The following is a 17,196-nucleotide window of genomic DNA, read 5'->3' as shown; positions in this document are numbered from 1 at the left end:
ATGCGGACAATGAAAGCAAAAGGGTTAAATCGGTGAAAATAATTAGCAATAGCCCTTAATAAAAGAGCTGATAAAGGAATACTGGGAGAGTCAGGTGAACATTAGTGGATGGAGGAGATTAACGGCAATGGATCCTTGGCCATTATCCGTTAACGGCGCAAATGGAATATGGAGTTTGAAACCCAAATCATTTAGGTCCTCGATCGTTACGATACTTGTCCTTTTGATGACCGCCATAAGGCTTATTGTGGTTTTACCTTTTGTGATAATCTCACCGAAAAATGTAAAATATTAACTTATTAGGACGTTATTTATTGTTAAATAAATGAAGTGAGAATGATTCGTATATATGTTGAGAGAAATTTAAAACTGTGTTCTCTGTATACATCGATTTCATTACTTAATTTCGCAAGGAAAGGAATGTATTTTTTTTCGACAATCTGTGTGGTGTTCATTATTTTATACAGTGCTTGTATTTATTCAAAAAAATATGGGCTTGGAAATAAAATAGTTGTATCAACATAAAAATGTATAAATAAAAGAAAATTTTAGAAGTAACCGAAGGATCTAATCATATTTGTAATCAATATTGAACAAACTGGCAGTTCTGTAAAACAAAGTTCTGGCAAACTCATATGCATGTCCGTAGAATGTAAATAGTTTAGGGATTTAGCTGAATCGCTTAAACCCTAACATTGGTCATAAAACTGCCAATTCGCGAAGAAAAAAAAAACAACAGAAATAGCACATCTGGACGGCAGATGTGTAAAGGTTCACGTTACAACAGATTTCATATTCTCAATAGTAACACTTATTGTGATCCTAAATTCTTACGAGTTCACTCTGACGCGCACTCTGTACCATTCAGACAGGTCTCTGGAAAACAAATTTTGGAAGCAATGACGGGTGTTATGTTTCCTAATTATATGTATGGTTTATTCTGTAACTCCTATGTAGAAACCAAAAATGTAAAGACTTATTTGTTACAACTATAATAGATATGTTTACATGTTCGGTTTCTTATCAATACAATCTACTTTACACATGGTGTTCCATCGACAATCTATATGTTAGACTTGGTAATTATTGTGTTAATTGTAAGTTCTTGTTTTATATTCAAGTGAGACTAGATTTGTTACTTTGTGAACGATGTTATGTACCAGATTTGCATGACATTGATAACTACATGATACGTCTAGTTTTGCAACAACGTTAACGAATCGTCATGCGTGTATCCGACCTGGGTCTCGTGTGAGTATCGACGGAATGCAATATTAACGTGTGGCTTAGCTATATGAACATGCGCGTCTGTGATGTCGATGTGAGAAAGAGTCTGTCAATATATTATAATATCGCAATAACGTGGAGCAGCCCTGGATGTGCTCTTTGTGATGTAAGCGTTAAATATTGCATGCAGTCAACTTGAGCAATGGGACGTGCCTCTAAAACGAGCGAATCTCGAGCAATGGTACAAAATAAAAATGTCATTATATACTGCTATTTTATCCAAGGCACTTTACGAATTCGTATTCTATAATAATACTTTATTTTTGTATTTTTTTTTCTAATTCGATAACAAAAATAACAATTTCAAAGTCTCAATCCAAGATAAAATTTAACGTCATAACAGATAAATTTAAGACAACTATACTAAATTTTAAATGTTCAAATGTAAACAATCGTAATTCAATACTCTTAACCATAATATAAACAGGATCCGATATGAAACAATACGTTAAATGACGTGCAAATAACAAGATTACATACTTAGGTCGTAGTACGTTCGGCGGTAGGACAAGTTCGCATCGCTGCCTCAAGATGCCTTCCCAGAGCTGAACGCCAACAATTCCGAATATGAAGAACACGAAGAAACATAAAAGAAGTACATTTCCTAACATTGGTAAAGTATCCAGAAGAAGCATCACCAAGATACGCATGCCTGTGAAAGAAATTATTAAATATAAATTAATGAAGAAAATATTGCTCTCTGTAATGATACATTAATAATAACACGTTTTTTATGTAATATATTGACACTTTAGACAGCAAGCATTTTCGAATCATCATATTGCGGAATAAAATAATATGTAAAAGCTACCACCTACAGCTGATGGCTCGGTACGTTGATTCTAGTAGTTACTGTTTAATTTCATTAAAAATAATATAATTGTTATTTACATTATACGTAAATCAATAAATATTATTTCAACGCTTTTTTTATTCAATTCATTGGATGAAAACCTTTATATTATTTTTTTGGAACACACTTTTTGAACGCACCCGTAAACGTCAAACATGGCCGCCCGTAAAAGTATCATGTCATTTAATTTTATGGATTTAATATAGAAGTATCTCGTTTACACGAATTTATATTTATAGAAGTATTTTGTCAATTAAAAATAATTATATTTTAACGATTTATAAATACGTATGGTTTCTACACCCTGTTGTAAACCTGCAGATATAAATACAATATGATACAGCTGCGAGAAATTTAATACAAGCTATTGATTTTTAATTATTACGTGTTGTCAATAGAAAAAAAGGACAAGAAAATACTGCTAATATCAATTATATGAAGCGAACCTATGATATTTCATTAATTTGTACATAAATAAGTAGATTGAAGGGCACTTGCGTCTTTATTTAGCCATTTTATACGCAAGGATGCTGATGAGCTTGTTCTTTTATACGGAGCTATATATATTGTGGACTTTCTTTTATCTTGATTTATTAGTTTATATTAAATTATTAAGCCGATCAAGAGAAGTGAACGCGTCGATGATTTCAAACGGGCTTATTATATTTAAATATTAGTATTTTATATTTATAAACTTGTAAATGTCAAACGTTGTTGTGTTGATGTATGTAAAATGACATTATATTTTATCTCTTGGTGTCAATCCTTTGATCAACAACTCTATTGTAAGGTATATTTTAATTTTCAATAATAATTATGATAATGTAATGTACATTCAGTTCAAGTTTAAATATTATGGCTACGATAACCCGCCCCGGCTACGTACGGTTGCAATACTGATACTATATATAGTACAGAATTTGTATATTTACGACATCTTAAGTTATCGGCGTTTCTTCCCTATATTGTCCATTTATTATATACAAAAACATTCCTCTCGAATCACACTATCTATTAAAAGGAACCGCACCAAAATCCGTAACGTAATTTTAAAGATCTAAGTAGACATAGGGTCCGACAGCAGTAAGAGACTTTGTATACTATGTATTGATAACGATGATGATGATTATGTCATAGTGTCATAGTATTAGGCTTTAGTTTATTATTTTATATAATTAAAGTTTATAGTTAATATATGTAATTTCAGTAGTTCGGGATGGCCAATATAACATTATCGTTTTACAATGATGCTCCAATCTCTCTATATTTTGTTCGAATGCCCCGCTATCGTCCAATTGTTTTCTCATGACAGCTCAATCATATTTAAAATAAGAAATAGTGTTACATACCAGTATTAAATACTATGCCATATAAAATAATATCAATTACAGTTTTACAAATTATTGATCAATTAATTGTATTTAAAAAAGTGAATTAAATAGTCCCTGCTATATTAATAATATGCAATAATAATGTGATATAAATTATGATATAGAATCAAATGTCATAACACCGTATTGATGGCTAGGGTAACTCTGTAACATATATTATAAATGGCGGAAATATGACTATCGATGCGGAAACAAAGTAATTAGGACAAGTTCATAACTTTGAATCTGACCGATCAAATTTGTGAATTCAAGGATACTTAGTTTCACTATCGGATATTCGTAGACGCTGTTGAAGTCATGTGAGCATGTTGTTAACTACAATTAATTGATAATGAGAAATATATGAGCTGAGATGGCCCAGTGGTTAGAACACGTGCATCTTAACCGATGATTGTTCAAACCCAGGCAAGCACCGCTGATTCATGTGCTTAATTTGTCTTTATAATTCATCTCGTGCTCAGCGGTGAAGGAAAACATCGTGAGGAAAACCTGCATGTGACAAATTTCCTAGAAATTCTGCCACAAGTGTATTCCACTAACCCGCATTGGAACAGCGTGGTGGAATATGTTCCAAACCTTCTCCTTAAAGGGAGAGGAGGCCTTTAGTCCAGCAGTGGGAATTTACAGGCTGTTGTTGTTTTCGTTGAAAAATATATAGATAGATAAAAGATAGCGTAAACTAGTGTTATCTGTCTTTATTATCATTCACTATTGTCCTGGTTTATCTCGAGTGTTTTGTAAAACTTTGTCGCTAACCTTTGTTGAGTTCAACTAACGACCTCAGAGTGCAACTAGATGGTGTGATTTATACAATTTCGTTGCTTTTACCCCTTTGTAAACTGAATGCTTTGTCTCTGATTTTACAGAGTATTCCGTATAGTGTTCTGTACGCAATGGGAAAGACGAATCATCTCTAATGTCAATGCTTTAACAACGTTCAAATTAAACGATGAATAATTTATATGGGCCTTAGTTGATAATATATTATAATGTTAAATTCAACGCTACGACTAACGCGTATATAATTTAGAATAATATTATATTTTACATTATGTTTCAATGTTATTTAATTTCGCGATACGATTTTTACAACTGATCTACTTAAATGTGATTTGAATTTTGCTCAAATAGCGGATGTATTTGTAATGAACGATATCGATATTGTTGAATTTGAGCGCGGTGGTTACTCTCATCATCATCATCATCAGGACGTTTTTGTCCACTGCTGGACATAGGCCTCTCCAAGTGCACGCCACTGTGGTCTGCATATGAAGGATATTGACCATAATCGCCACGCTAGGTTGGCGATCGCAGGACATAGCTTCTCGCACCGGTGACGCTGCGGCCCGTCATCGGCCTGTGGTATTTAACTACGCCTATTTTGTTGATGGTAATACCACCATCAGTCGGTCGCCAGAGCCTAGTTTGCTGGTCAGCAGGATGCACCACAGGCAGGTGAGGTTGGCTTGGAGCACTAAGGTGTAGTTTGCGCCCCCTTATATACCTGGTTACTCTGACTATTAAATAAATATTGTTTATAACTATACAACAATTCTTATGCTGTCTTCGCCCACCTTCCGTTTCAATAATTAGACGAATTTTATATCGCGTGTTATCTGTAGTAGATATATATTATATAATAACTAAAATATTCTGCGATATTTGGAGATATTAAAAATAAACTCTTATTAAATTGACTGTCCCATATGGTATAAATCTATTCACTCCCTTCATGATAAATTATTAGCGTACATTATTATGAGAGTCGCTTGTGTTTTCAAAACGTATTAGTGTGCTTGAGATGACGAATGTGAGAATTAAGAAGCGAAAAAAAGTAAATTAAATTATATGTATCTGTTAATGCACGACGATATTTTAACGTAAAGAGGCGCCTTTTTGACGGCGAGTTTTTTCATCTGTACACACCTATAATACAAATCTTTGATTATTATTTTAACAGATCGTAGTATTATTGTGATATTTAGATCTTGTAAAAATCATATGGCGACTTTGTTGAAACCTTGTCACATTTCATGTGTGTGAATCAATTAATTTATTTCAAAGTATACAAGTGAGTTGAATGCTACTAGAGTATTACAAACTTTAAAAACATCAATTATATTTAATTGAATTCCCACACATATAACATCTATTAACCACACAGATATATTTTGGATGTGTGAGTGTTTAATAGACGTTTATAATATGACGCATTAAAAAGGTATTACTTCCGTGATACAACATTTATTCACATTCTGTAAAAAAAAATAACCATTGAAAAATATATTTTAAACTAAATTTTAAAACAAGAGAAGTTAATTTGTTGTTCGGTTGCATTGTTCCAAGTACAATAGAGCAGTTATTAAAATAGCCGAATTTTAGTTACGAAAATAATTTTGCAAGACATTGTGTAAGGTCAATAAAAACCGAACGCAACCAATATACAGGGAGTTTCAATTTAAAATATACCAATATTCATTGTTTGGACAGTAAATCCAGATTAAAAATTCTCGTCAAAAAAACCCAATACCTTTTCAAGTGCCCAGGTTATGTTTTGTTCCCAAGACCTAGTCTACGGTATAAACTAACTATGAGGCGTTAAGGCAAATGTACCAACCTATTAGCGAGAATAGCATCAAGATACCAGGCAGGTTATATTCGCAATGCGATTATTATTCTGTTGGTTTTATTGTGATAAGTGGAATGAATACAAGACGGTGTACGAACTAACATCAAAAATGTGTACAACTTCTAAAATCACAAACGATGAATATTTTCTTTAGTTATTTAAAGACAAGAAATATTATGATTTTTTTGACACAATAACATGAAATCTAGTCCCTATACATGTAATTAAGAATGAAAGATATTTTTAATTAAGCCTCGCCTTTGTTTCCTCGAAATGAAGTTCGCAATCAAGAGAAACATCCATTAGTGCGTGTGAACAAAGAACTTGTGGGATAATTTTTAGTGTTCCGCATACGAAGGGTCCAAAGAAAACGTCAGCCGGAAAGAATATTTCCCTACCCCCAGTATAACATAAGAGCACAAGCCTTAGAAATTTCACAGGGGATATCTATTGTTTTATTAATCTATACATATAATAAAATTGGAGAGTCTGTAATATTAAAATAGCCCTTATTTACTCCATGCATATGTATATATATATACATATATATATATATATATATATATATATATATATATATATATATATATATATATATATATATATATATCATACACTGTACGTGTACATATACCAAAATATTTTTTTTTACAACTTGTGTCGGTCTGTCTGTCTGTTTGTTCCGGCTAATCTCTGGAACGACTGGACCGATTTTGACGGCACTTTCACTGACAGATAACTGATATCATAGGGAGTAACTTTGGCTACAAATTTTTTTTGTTGTATTCAAACGCGTACTAGTTCGCGGGCACAGGTAGTATAAATTAAAGGCGCTTTCAGTCACTCATTAACAAGATCCAACTTATTTAAATCCTTAAGAATGGCTTGGATTCAATTCAATTCCTCAGCTGGTTTTTCTATCTTTAGCCTTTCTTTTATTCTGCTCGGAACTAGCTTTATGATGTGTTTTTTTTTTGTATGGACAAATTTACAAATAAATTACTTTCACGTGAAGTTATAAAAGAAATCGTCATACCAAACAATGCGTGTCTCAAAGTCCCTACGACGGAATTATAACGACTTTCCTGATTTGATTTCGAAAACGAAATTTCTTTCTTTACTCGAGGATGTTTTCTTGGAAATTATGGTGATTGTATACGAACTATAACGGTCGATAGTTAATGCAGCGAAAAAATATACAGCGGTGAAGTTTGTGTGAGATTCGTTCGAGGGTAATGTAAATTTGCTTGTAGAATGGCTCTCTTGATCTAATATTCTCCGTATCCACGTTTGTGGGTTCACTTGTTGCGCATCGATCGCCCGCCCACGCTCTCAATTTTGTTCAGGGTTAATTTCTGTAAGTACCTCGACGGGGATTTTCTTTAAAACCAGGCAAATTGCCTGTTGGGTAGCGACAATAACTGTGTTTGGAGGGATTTTGTCGATCATTCAACTGTTGAATGACCAATAATGTCCTTATAAATAAATAAATAAATATGAGACAACATCACATACATTACTCTGATCCCAATGTAAGCTAAAGCACTTGTGTTATGGAAAATCGGTGACGTCGGTACCACAAACACCCAGACCCAAGATAACATAGAAAACTAATGATAATCTACATTGACTCGGCCGGGACTCGATCACGGGACCTCGGAGTGGCGTGCCCATGAAAACCGGTGCACACACCACTCAACCACGGAGGTCGACATTGTGGTGATCGATTGATTAAAATAAATTAAGGAACCATCTTGTAAACTTCCTATGGGTTAAAGGTAAATTCTTCTCTTCCTTTTAGGATTATATTAGTAGCTTACTTAACTACGCTGCTTCTATGCGGGTGGATACTGTTTCCAATTACATTGAAATTAGACATATGTAGGTTTATTCATGGCGTTTTCTTTGCATTAGTGAGATGCACTTTAAATGCAAATTAAGCACATGAAAATTCAGTGATACATGTCCGGGCTTGAAATTGTGATCATTGGTTAACATAAACACGTTTCAACCTCTCATCTCATCTCTCGTATTAAGCATGCAATTTATTAAAAGTCTTTATCATTTTAGATTGATATGAGTAATAATAAATAAATTAATTATTTTCATGTGCTTAATTTACGGTTCATAATTCATCTGCTACATGCCACCAGTCTGAACTGGATAAGTTTAAGCTTTAAAGCCTTATCCTCAAAAGGAAAGGAGCCTTTGCCTAGGAACGAGATATTTACAGGATTTTAAATCAAATGGCGTGCTACAGTTAGCTCACGGTGGTAACATTACATTAATTTTTTCCTTTATAATGATGATTCAAAAATGCTTCTACAATGTTAATTTGAATTAAGTATATTTTCGTTTGTTTTACTAAATTAATTATTATTTTATTCTACTAAACGATGTAATAGTTAATTTAGTAAATAGCCGTGATAAAAAATTTGCCTAAAATATTGTGAAGATACTCACTAGGTATCCTGTTGATAGCCCTCAATGGTCTGAGCACTCTTATAGTCCTGATGGCAGATAAATTAATATTCTCCACGTTCAAAGCGTATTCTAGAGCCCTGAAACAATCCAAGCGTAATATTTCTAAAGAAAATATATTAAAAGTTATTCTAAGTTTTAAATCAAGATATCAAATAAAACGATCACTTATAAGTTAAGTACATTACAGTTTTTTATTATGAGATCTGTTCGAATTATAAGCAAGCAATAAAAATGTTTACTGAATTCTTTATCGGAATTTGGTCCTTAGTAGTAAACATATTAGATAATCAGGTCACGTCAGTATGATGACACTTAATCTTCGAAACAAATTATAATAAACATAGTTCGAAAGTCTAAGACGTGCCTCAATTAAAACATAATCAACCATTTTATATAAGGTTTTCTTGCCTTTCATTGTTTAATACAAAATATACTTTTTCTAATAATTCACAAACATCACGGGGGAGAATTATTCATCGTAGTCTTAAAAATAGGTTTTAGTCATTGTTTTTTAGGCAGTGTGGGGAATTACTTAATTAAAAGTAAGTCAATATTAATTTCATACGCAATAGACAGGTACTGTGAGAAATTTAAAACATTCCTTTCACCTTCAATGTACTACCAATATTGATCTGCGATATTTTGTCCCTTGTGCTTGTAATTGGCGCACTCGTGCCTCGAACAGTAACAAAGTAATACGAACTCAATACTTTGGTGACAGGGTTTCGTACACATATGTACGTCCGAGTAGATACAACTCACTCATCAAATATTCTTCTCCCAAAAAGCATGTTGTTGCGTTGAATGAGTACTACTAGTGAACTTGGTGGTAGGGCTTTGTGCAAGCCGTTCTGGGTAGGTGTTGTGTTCCGGTTTGAAGGGTGAGTGAGCTAGTATAACTATAGGCACAAGGGACATAATATCTTAGTTCCTAAGGTTAGTGGCGCATTGACGATTTAAGGAATAGTTAATATCTTTTACGGCGTCATTGTCTATGGGTAATGGTGACCATCATGTGGCCCATATGCTCATCCGACCGTAAAAAAAACAAGAGGCATGACATCAAAGTTCTCAAGATTAGTCACCAGTAGGTCTTATATAATAAAAACAATGTAACCGTTAGTGGAATAAGTAATTTCCTCAAAGCTACCTATTATGCTATTTACTTTTTATTACCAGTAGTATTCAGCCTGTGTATAATATAATGCCTTACCCAGCCATAACAATAAAGAAATCTAATCTATTCCAAGAGTCGGCAAGGTACGTGCCGTGCCCGTAAACACCCATCGCCACCATTTTAATTGTCATCTCAAGGGTGAAAAATGCGAATATTATGTCATCGAAAACCTGAAACATTAATACACGATTAATATAACAAAATCATTATTCATTGCTCAAGTAATTACAACTATTTTTTTTATCAAGAGATATTATGAGCTTTGTTTCCATTGATTGATTTATATTTTTCATGGCAAATTTAAACCAATCAGATTGCAAGAAATCATTATCGTTATCGACATTATAAATGACAATATATGTATATTATGACGATAATTTATAAATATTTATAATTAAGATAAGCAAAATTTTCAATGTTGTGATGAAGATTGTATTAAGATTTTATTTAACAATAAACAAGCTGTTTACCATCAGACTAAATATTAGCATCTTATTTAAATATAAAAACAAATGTACACTTATCATGAAAATGATTAAAATAATATTACTATAATAAAAACAATATTATAATAAATTACACACATTTATATTACACAAATATTATTTTTAAGCCTGATAGTTTGATTCATCCATCAATTATATTCAACGTAATGCAAAAAATATTGTTTTATGTTTTTTTGCTTGAAGGATGTACAAAGTAATCTAATCCTCGCGACATATGATGTAACGCCTCATTATCTATTCACTATAGGAAAAATGTTTATAAGCAGCATTATGTTTTAGTAAAATATGTATATAATATAATGATTTTAAACGCTTACCTGTAGAATTTTACATCTGTTGGTGATGCATTGGTCATCAACGCAGGGCTGGTACATTCCCAGTGTGACGCAGTTCAGTAATATCACCAGCATTGATATTCTTTCGAACCATGTATAGCTTACGTTAAGGAAATTAGTTTTCTCAGACTTGAAGTTTGTTCATTATAAGGCATTGACATAAAAAACGACTTTAGAATGAATTAAATTTCGATTAAGGCATAGTGTTGAAAATAATCGTGCTTAGCCTTTTGTTAAATATTACTAAAAAAATTATAAGCCATATGAATTTCGTTTGCGAATGTACTTTCGTAATTTTAATAATATTACAAGACGAACCTTAAAAAGACTTGATAATAAAAACTTATTACTTTTTTGTGTAAAAAAAAAGTTGAATCGGAGTCCGAGCTCTTTAATCAAATACGCCTCGGTAGTTCTTCAATTACGTAATTTCTTTTTTCTGAAGTTTTTCTAAAGTTGAGTTATAAACTTTATACGAGAACGCTGAACGCCACTTGATTTGATTAAAACTCAAACGAGTGAAAAATGTGAAATAAAATAGCGCAGCTTAATTAAATTAATTAACTAAAAATACACTTCACTGCACAAAAACTTAACTGTACAATAATTCAAAATGAAATCCTCTTCATGCCGTATAAAACTCATTTAAAAGTTAATTTTATTCTTTCTGAATTTATTTATAGAAAATGATTCCCGATTATAAATACAGCAATTTTATTTAACATAGAAGCAACACTTTCTTGTTGACTGTTAAAATTCTACCTACGAAATTCCTCAGACTGAATAACTGGCGTATTTTTGTTGAGTAATGTTTGTTTTTAATGATAAATTTAAAAAATTAATTTTAGAACCGCGTAAAGGTGATCAGCTGATTTCCAAGACGTTCCCATAGTCGTTAGTGTTTTAATATCCATTAGGACACATAAAATTCTTGAGAGTTTAACCTCACAATAGAAAAGTATACGTTTTCTGGTATTCAGTTTTAAAAGCAGTATTGTAAGAAGTTTATATTTGTAACTTGTTTTAGTTGCGTATATAGATAACAATTATAACATACATTACATTATCAAGTATGTAAGAAATACGAAAGTATTTAAGAAATTTTCATATGAAAAACTTAATCTTAAACTCACGTTAGACTTCACGTAATTACTTATAACTAAATGTATTAAGGGATGTCAGAGAAAAGTCTTATAACAAGTATGGTTATCCTGCGAGGTTAAAAATGTTTCACGAATAATACTCCTGAATTAAAATTTTTCAAATAAAAATAGGTAAAGGTGCGAAAGCTTTAAAAAATCAAACAACATAAATTATAGTACATGTTGAGTTTTTATCGCTGTTGATTTTATTTATACAAGGGTAATGAACGATTTAACTGGTTCAATCTGGAATTTTAATAGTACTCTTGTATTTAATGTTAACTCACCTGTAGTGATGTATTTAAAATTGTTACACTCAACACAGAAAAAAATATAAATATACTTTTAGGCCTTTAAAATGTTTATTTTAAATCTATAGAAAGGGGTTTAATGCCACTATGTGACACATTATATAATATTAATGTTCAATATTGAGTATATTCAGTATATAATAATCAGTAGTTGTAGATAATACACACCTATGTTGGATATACTATACCGAGAAACTCTATAAAGGGTATAATTTATATATTAAAAAAAAATAATTTCGTAATTCCTTACGGGAAGAATTCGGCCCTATTACAATATCTTCGAAATTTGATTTCGACGTTTCCTAATTCAATTTTGAATTATTTTATTCACGATTGACTAATTTGTCTTTAAATTGAGTAGCCATTGGCTTAGCAGACGATGATGTTATGAGCGACCAATGAGCGTTAAGCATTTAGGCGGATTAGCTAATTGGCTTGGCATCATTTCAGAAATTGACAGTCAGTAAGTGAAATGATATATTGATTAAACGGATAAACCTCATAATAAAATCAAATGCGATTTTGTTATGTGGATTACATATTTAAAATTTAATCTGATTTCATTATCTGTGTTCAGCGGCTGGTCATTTGTTAGGACGTGGCTTAATTAGGATTTCAGAGCAGTGAATACAGTTACAATTTCCAATTAATCCCAGAGGAGAACCGGTGATTGATTAACAGTTTCTAACAACTGAATTCAATTGTGAAGCTTGCGAATTCATTTTGCTATCTACACGTGAAACTGCATGAGGTGCGTATATTGTACTGTTGTGTTTATGAACGGTAGCAAATTTTTAATTAGACGTTTGTTACTATTTTCTTTTTAATCTAAGCTTGACTGTTTTACCGACAGCTTTTCATTATGTTTAAAAAAATCAAAATCAAACTAAACTTTATTAAAGTGGGCTTTTACAAGCACTTTTGAATAATCATTTAACAATTAGGTGAAGCTACTACTCGTTCGGAAAGTAGATTCTACCGAGAAGAACCGGCAAAAACTCAGAAGTTACTCTTTATCAACATTTAAAAAATACAATGTTATTAGTTAAATACAATATATGTATATAATGTATCCTGCTTGGAAGTCAACATAGGTATTAATTCCAAGCTTTTTTATCATCTTCAAAATCTTGTATCGAATAATATGCCTTTATTACCAACGTATTTTTTGTAAAGGATTTGAATTCACGTAACGGCAAAGTTAAAAATGTCTGCGGACAATGTTTGATTAAATTATTAAATAAGTTTTCTTACTTAGTATCAGATTGACGTACATTGAGGATGTTTTTAGGGTAACCTTGCCAACTGCTAATGGAACATTATAGAATAGAACACAAGAAGGACTTTTATTATCCTAGAGAAACGAGTTGAGAGTAGATCGAACTCATGTCAAAATCATTATTCTGTTGGAAATATGTTTTTAGCCGAAATGTGGATAATAATTGCAGGTAGTCCACAAATTCGAGGTCGGACAGCGTGCTATGGACCCAGCTATGTTCGAATTTAAACCAATCAGATTGTATCTTTAAAGGCTAAAATCAGAAATGTTATTATAAGGAAAACAATTGGAGTTACGACAGCCGACATAGTTGGCAAAATTACTACATTGAAGTGGTATAGGGCTGGTGAAGTATTGTGATGGACTGTTAACTGTCAAAACAGACATGATCTAGAGTGGAGATCATGACACCAGGTAAATTAATATCTGAAGAAGGTATTGGAACTGAACTCAAGCTTGAAATAGAAGACGATTGGCTGACAGTTTCTTCTTCTTATTATTATTGAAGACTGAGGTGGCCATGACGTGCGTTTTATTGGCCGCCATTTCAAAGTTTAGGTAACCAAGATGTATAAATGAACATGTTCGTGTTGTTATCTTACATTATTTCATATCTTAATTTAGTTTTAATCAACGTATATGCATAGCTTATACTAGCCACGTACGTTTCCGTGAGACAACAAACTTCCAACCAACAGCGGTTACAAAGTTGGAAGACATACGTACTGGATACCCTGTACACAAACTAATTAGCCAGATAGTTCTGGAAACTCTTCCGGCCTTATTTATAAACGCTGTAAATATGATAGAAAGAGCGATATGTGTTTATGTAAACATTCGATTGAAAAATATATAGTATAGTTTAATTAAACACTGCCTTAACATTTGTTGGTAAAGACGCATGCATATATAGTTCGCTCATATGAGTAGAATTCATACAAAGTTATCAGTCTAATAATAAGCGGGGTGGACCCTTGAAGTAATATTATTTATTAAATAACCTTTCTTAGCGGAGTACTTTGGTGATGATGTCATGGTTATAGTATCCTAGATCTAGAAATATATCTTGTGTCTATGTACAGAATAACTAGTAATATTTGAAAAATATCGATAAAAAAGCAACCTAATACTTCGATTTATAATACACGCGGCACACGCACACATAAGTACGAATTTAACTAAACATGCTTATAAAATTTCCTAGGATTAATTAAATTAAGGTATTACAGGTATACATTAATAGACTTTTACATGAAATCAGGCCTGAGATAACATTATAATACCCAATTGAAAATACTCGTAATTCATATTCTATACCAGTCCTGGCTTGGAACGAGAAGGGTCAAGATAAATCGTTGATATTGTAATCGATATAACTACAATATTGGTTTAAGGGGTGCTCGTTAGTGAAGCTCCCGATTGGAATATTTTTACCGACATTTACAACTAACATCGCCATATTTTAGCCAATTTACATAAAACCGTAATGAATTGTAAAACTAAAATTTCCAGAAATATGATGAATGATTTCATTGGTGAAAACTGTATAAAAATCCGTTCGGTGTATTTTGAGTTTATTCAATTTAGGAATCCGTGCAGAGACATTGTTTTATAATATAGAGTACTTCATAAGGGTAGTATGTAATTTAATTAATTATGGAGCTGAGTTGGACCAGTGGTTAGAACGCGAGCATCTTAACCGATGACCGCGGGTTCAAACCCAGGCAAGCACCATATGTGCTTAATTTGTGTTTATAATTCATAATATAATCTCGTGCTCGGCGGTGAAGGAAAACGTCTTGAGGAAACCTGCATGTGTCTAATTTCATCGAAATTCTGCCACATGTGCATTCCACTAAACCGCATGGAATATATTCCAAACCCTCTCCTTAATGGAAGAGGAGGCCTTATTTCAGCAGTGGGAAATGTACAGGCTACGCTACGAGGTTAATTATAAACACAAATTAAGCATATATATACATATATATAGTGCTTGCCTGGGTTTGAACTCAAAATCATCGGTTACGATACAGGCGTTCTAACCACTGGGCCATCTCAGCTCTTAAACGAAAATTACTTTAAATGCTCTTGCTACATAATTTACATTTGAAAATGATTGACTATCTATACTTATACTATAAATTTGAAAGTATGTCTGTGTCGTGGCAGTACTTCGAATTGATAATCAAAATAAAATAATGATTTTTATCTATCTGGCCTTAGCTTAACTTTGAGACAAGACTGGTTTACATTTTTGTTGCTAAGAGAATGGAAATTTCTGCATACGCTCGAAGCAACAATTTTAGCATTACACGAATTTTATGAGAGAATTTTATATAGTCGTATCGTGTTCTGTATCGTTTAGATGTACGATGAAATTTTAAACCAAGCTTTTAGTTCATTTTTCAGATATTACGAATATGTCATAAAATATTTATTTTAAATTAGAACGGAACGGCATATATACAAATACTGTGCTGAACTGATAATGTATCTGTTCAGACTCGCTGAAGTTGTAAAAAGGAATCCTATGCCTGTAATAACACTGGATTAGGTCAAGCCCTATCTACGATACGAACATAATGTATGTACCAGCGTAGCAACACGAAATAATAATGAGGATTATAATTCAAGTACTTACTTATTAGGATGCATTAAGAAGACTATGTGTAAGCATTAATCTAAATTTATAACAATCCTTTACACAAACTGAGAGAGTTGCACGTTCATATCTATTTAGAATCTTCACTTGTCTATGTAAAAAAGGCTTATTACTCGATACAAGATTTTGTAGATGATAAAAAAGCGTGGAATTAATACCGGTTGACTTCTACGCATGATAGGTTAATTTAAATAATTGTATTAACTAACATTATTTTTTTTTAAATGTTGAAAAAGAGTAACTACTGAGTTTCTTGCTGGTTCTTCTCGGTAGAATCTATTTTCGGAACCGGTGGTAGCTTCACTTAAAGCCTTTGCTTGTAAAAGCCCACTTGAATAAAGATTATTTTGATTTTTTGATTTTATCCACCAACAGGCATTTAAGCTGCATGGAGGATTAAGCACGAAACTGTCTTTTTCAAATGTGTCAGAAGGCCTAACAGTATATTTATATATTAAATATATTTATGTAATAATAAAACAGATTAATATTACGATTCCGCAGCAAATACGTATTTTTTATAATGTAGCTGTATAATTTATTGCCGTATATTTAGCTCAAATTAAATAGTTAAATATTATTTCTAGCAAAACTTGGTAAATATAAGTTTGAATTGAAATACGTATGCTATGATGTAATGTATCAAATGGCTCAAGCGCCAGTAAACGCCTGACCTACGTCACAGCATAAATACGGTACATCTGTGCGAGAATATTACAGCTGGTAAGACCTTCGTAGTAGTGCTAGCTTTACGTAATATAGTTCTGTAAAATGACGTTTCAAAAGTGCTTGGAAAAGCCTACTTGAATAAAGTAGTTTTTGATTTAGATCGCTATATACTAACAGTAGTTGCGGATTTGTTAATTTTATATTCAAAATAAATAATGTTATACATAAAAGTAAATATGTTTGAACAATTAGAAGTTATGTGTTGTTTAGTTGATTATTCTAGAATAATTTGACGTAAAACTGTATTATCTTTTTTATAATTTTATTACACTTAAATAACATACCAATAGTAACCAAACGATTGATCCGTCTTTTGAATGTTTTATTCCACGAAATCAGATTTTATAGATCAGAAAACGCGCGTTTATAGCTTGCGTCACGAGAAAGAAGAATACCGCGTTTATTTTTGCG

At 32.1% G+C, this 17,196-nt stretch overlaps 1 protein-coding gene across 5 annotated transcripts in view; it reads right to left on the bottom strand.

Moving 5' to 3' along the window:
• Positions 1 to 17,196, bottom strand: part of LOC124529793 (voltage-dependent T-type calcium channel subunit alpha-1G-like) — a 144,029-nt gene that overhangs the window by 17,990 nt on the left and 108,843 nt on the right. For all 5 annotated transcript variants that reach the window (XM_047103708.1, XM_047103705.1, XM_047103710.1 and 2 more), the window contains exons 4-7: positions 10,645 to 10,756; positions 9,858 to 9,991; positions 8,624 to 8,721; positions 1,768 to 1,939 (exon numbers count right to left, since the gene is read on the bottom strand). In XM_047103708.1, coding sequence (XP_046959664.1) covers positions 1,768 to 1,939; positions 8,624 to 8,721; positions 9,858 to 9,991; positions 10,645 to 10,756 — 516 coding nt within the window. The remainder of the gene's footprint in view (positions 1 to 1,767; positions 1,940 to 8,623; positions 8,722 to 9,857; positions 9,992 to 10,644; positions 10,757 to 17,196) is intronic.

The sequence above is a fragment of the Vanessa cardui genome, chromosome 5 (genome assembly GCF_905220365.1).
Source record: "Vanessa cardui chromosome 5, ilVanCard2.1, whole genome shotgun sequence".
NCBI classification, from domain to species: Eukaryota; Metazoa; Arthropoda; class Insecta; order Lepidoptera; family Nymphalidae; genus Vanessa; species Vanessa cardui.
The sequence above is the reverse complement of the archived record's forward strand: the minus strand, read 5'-3'. Positions and strand labels throughout refer to the sequence as shown.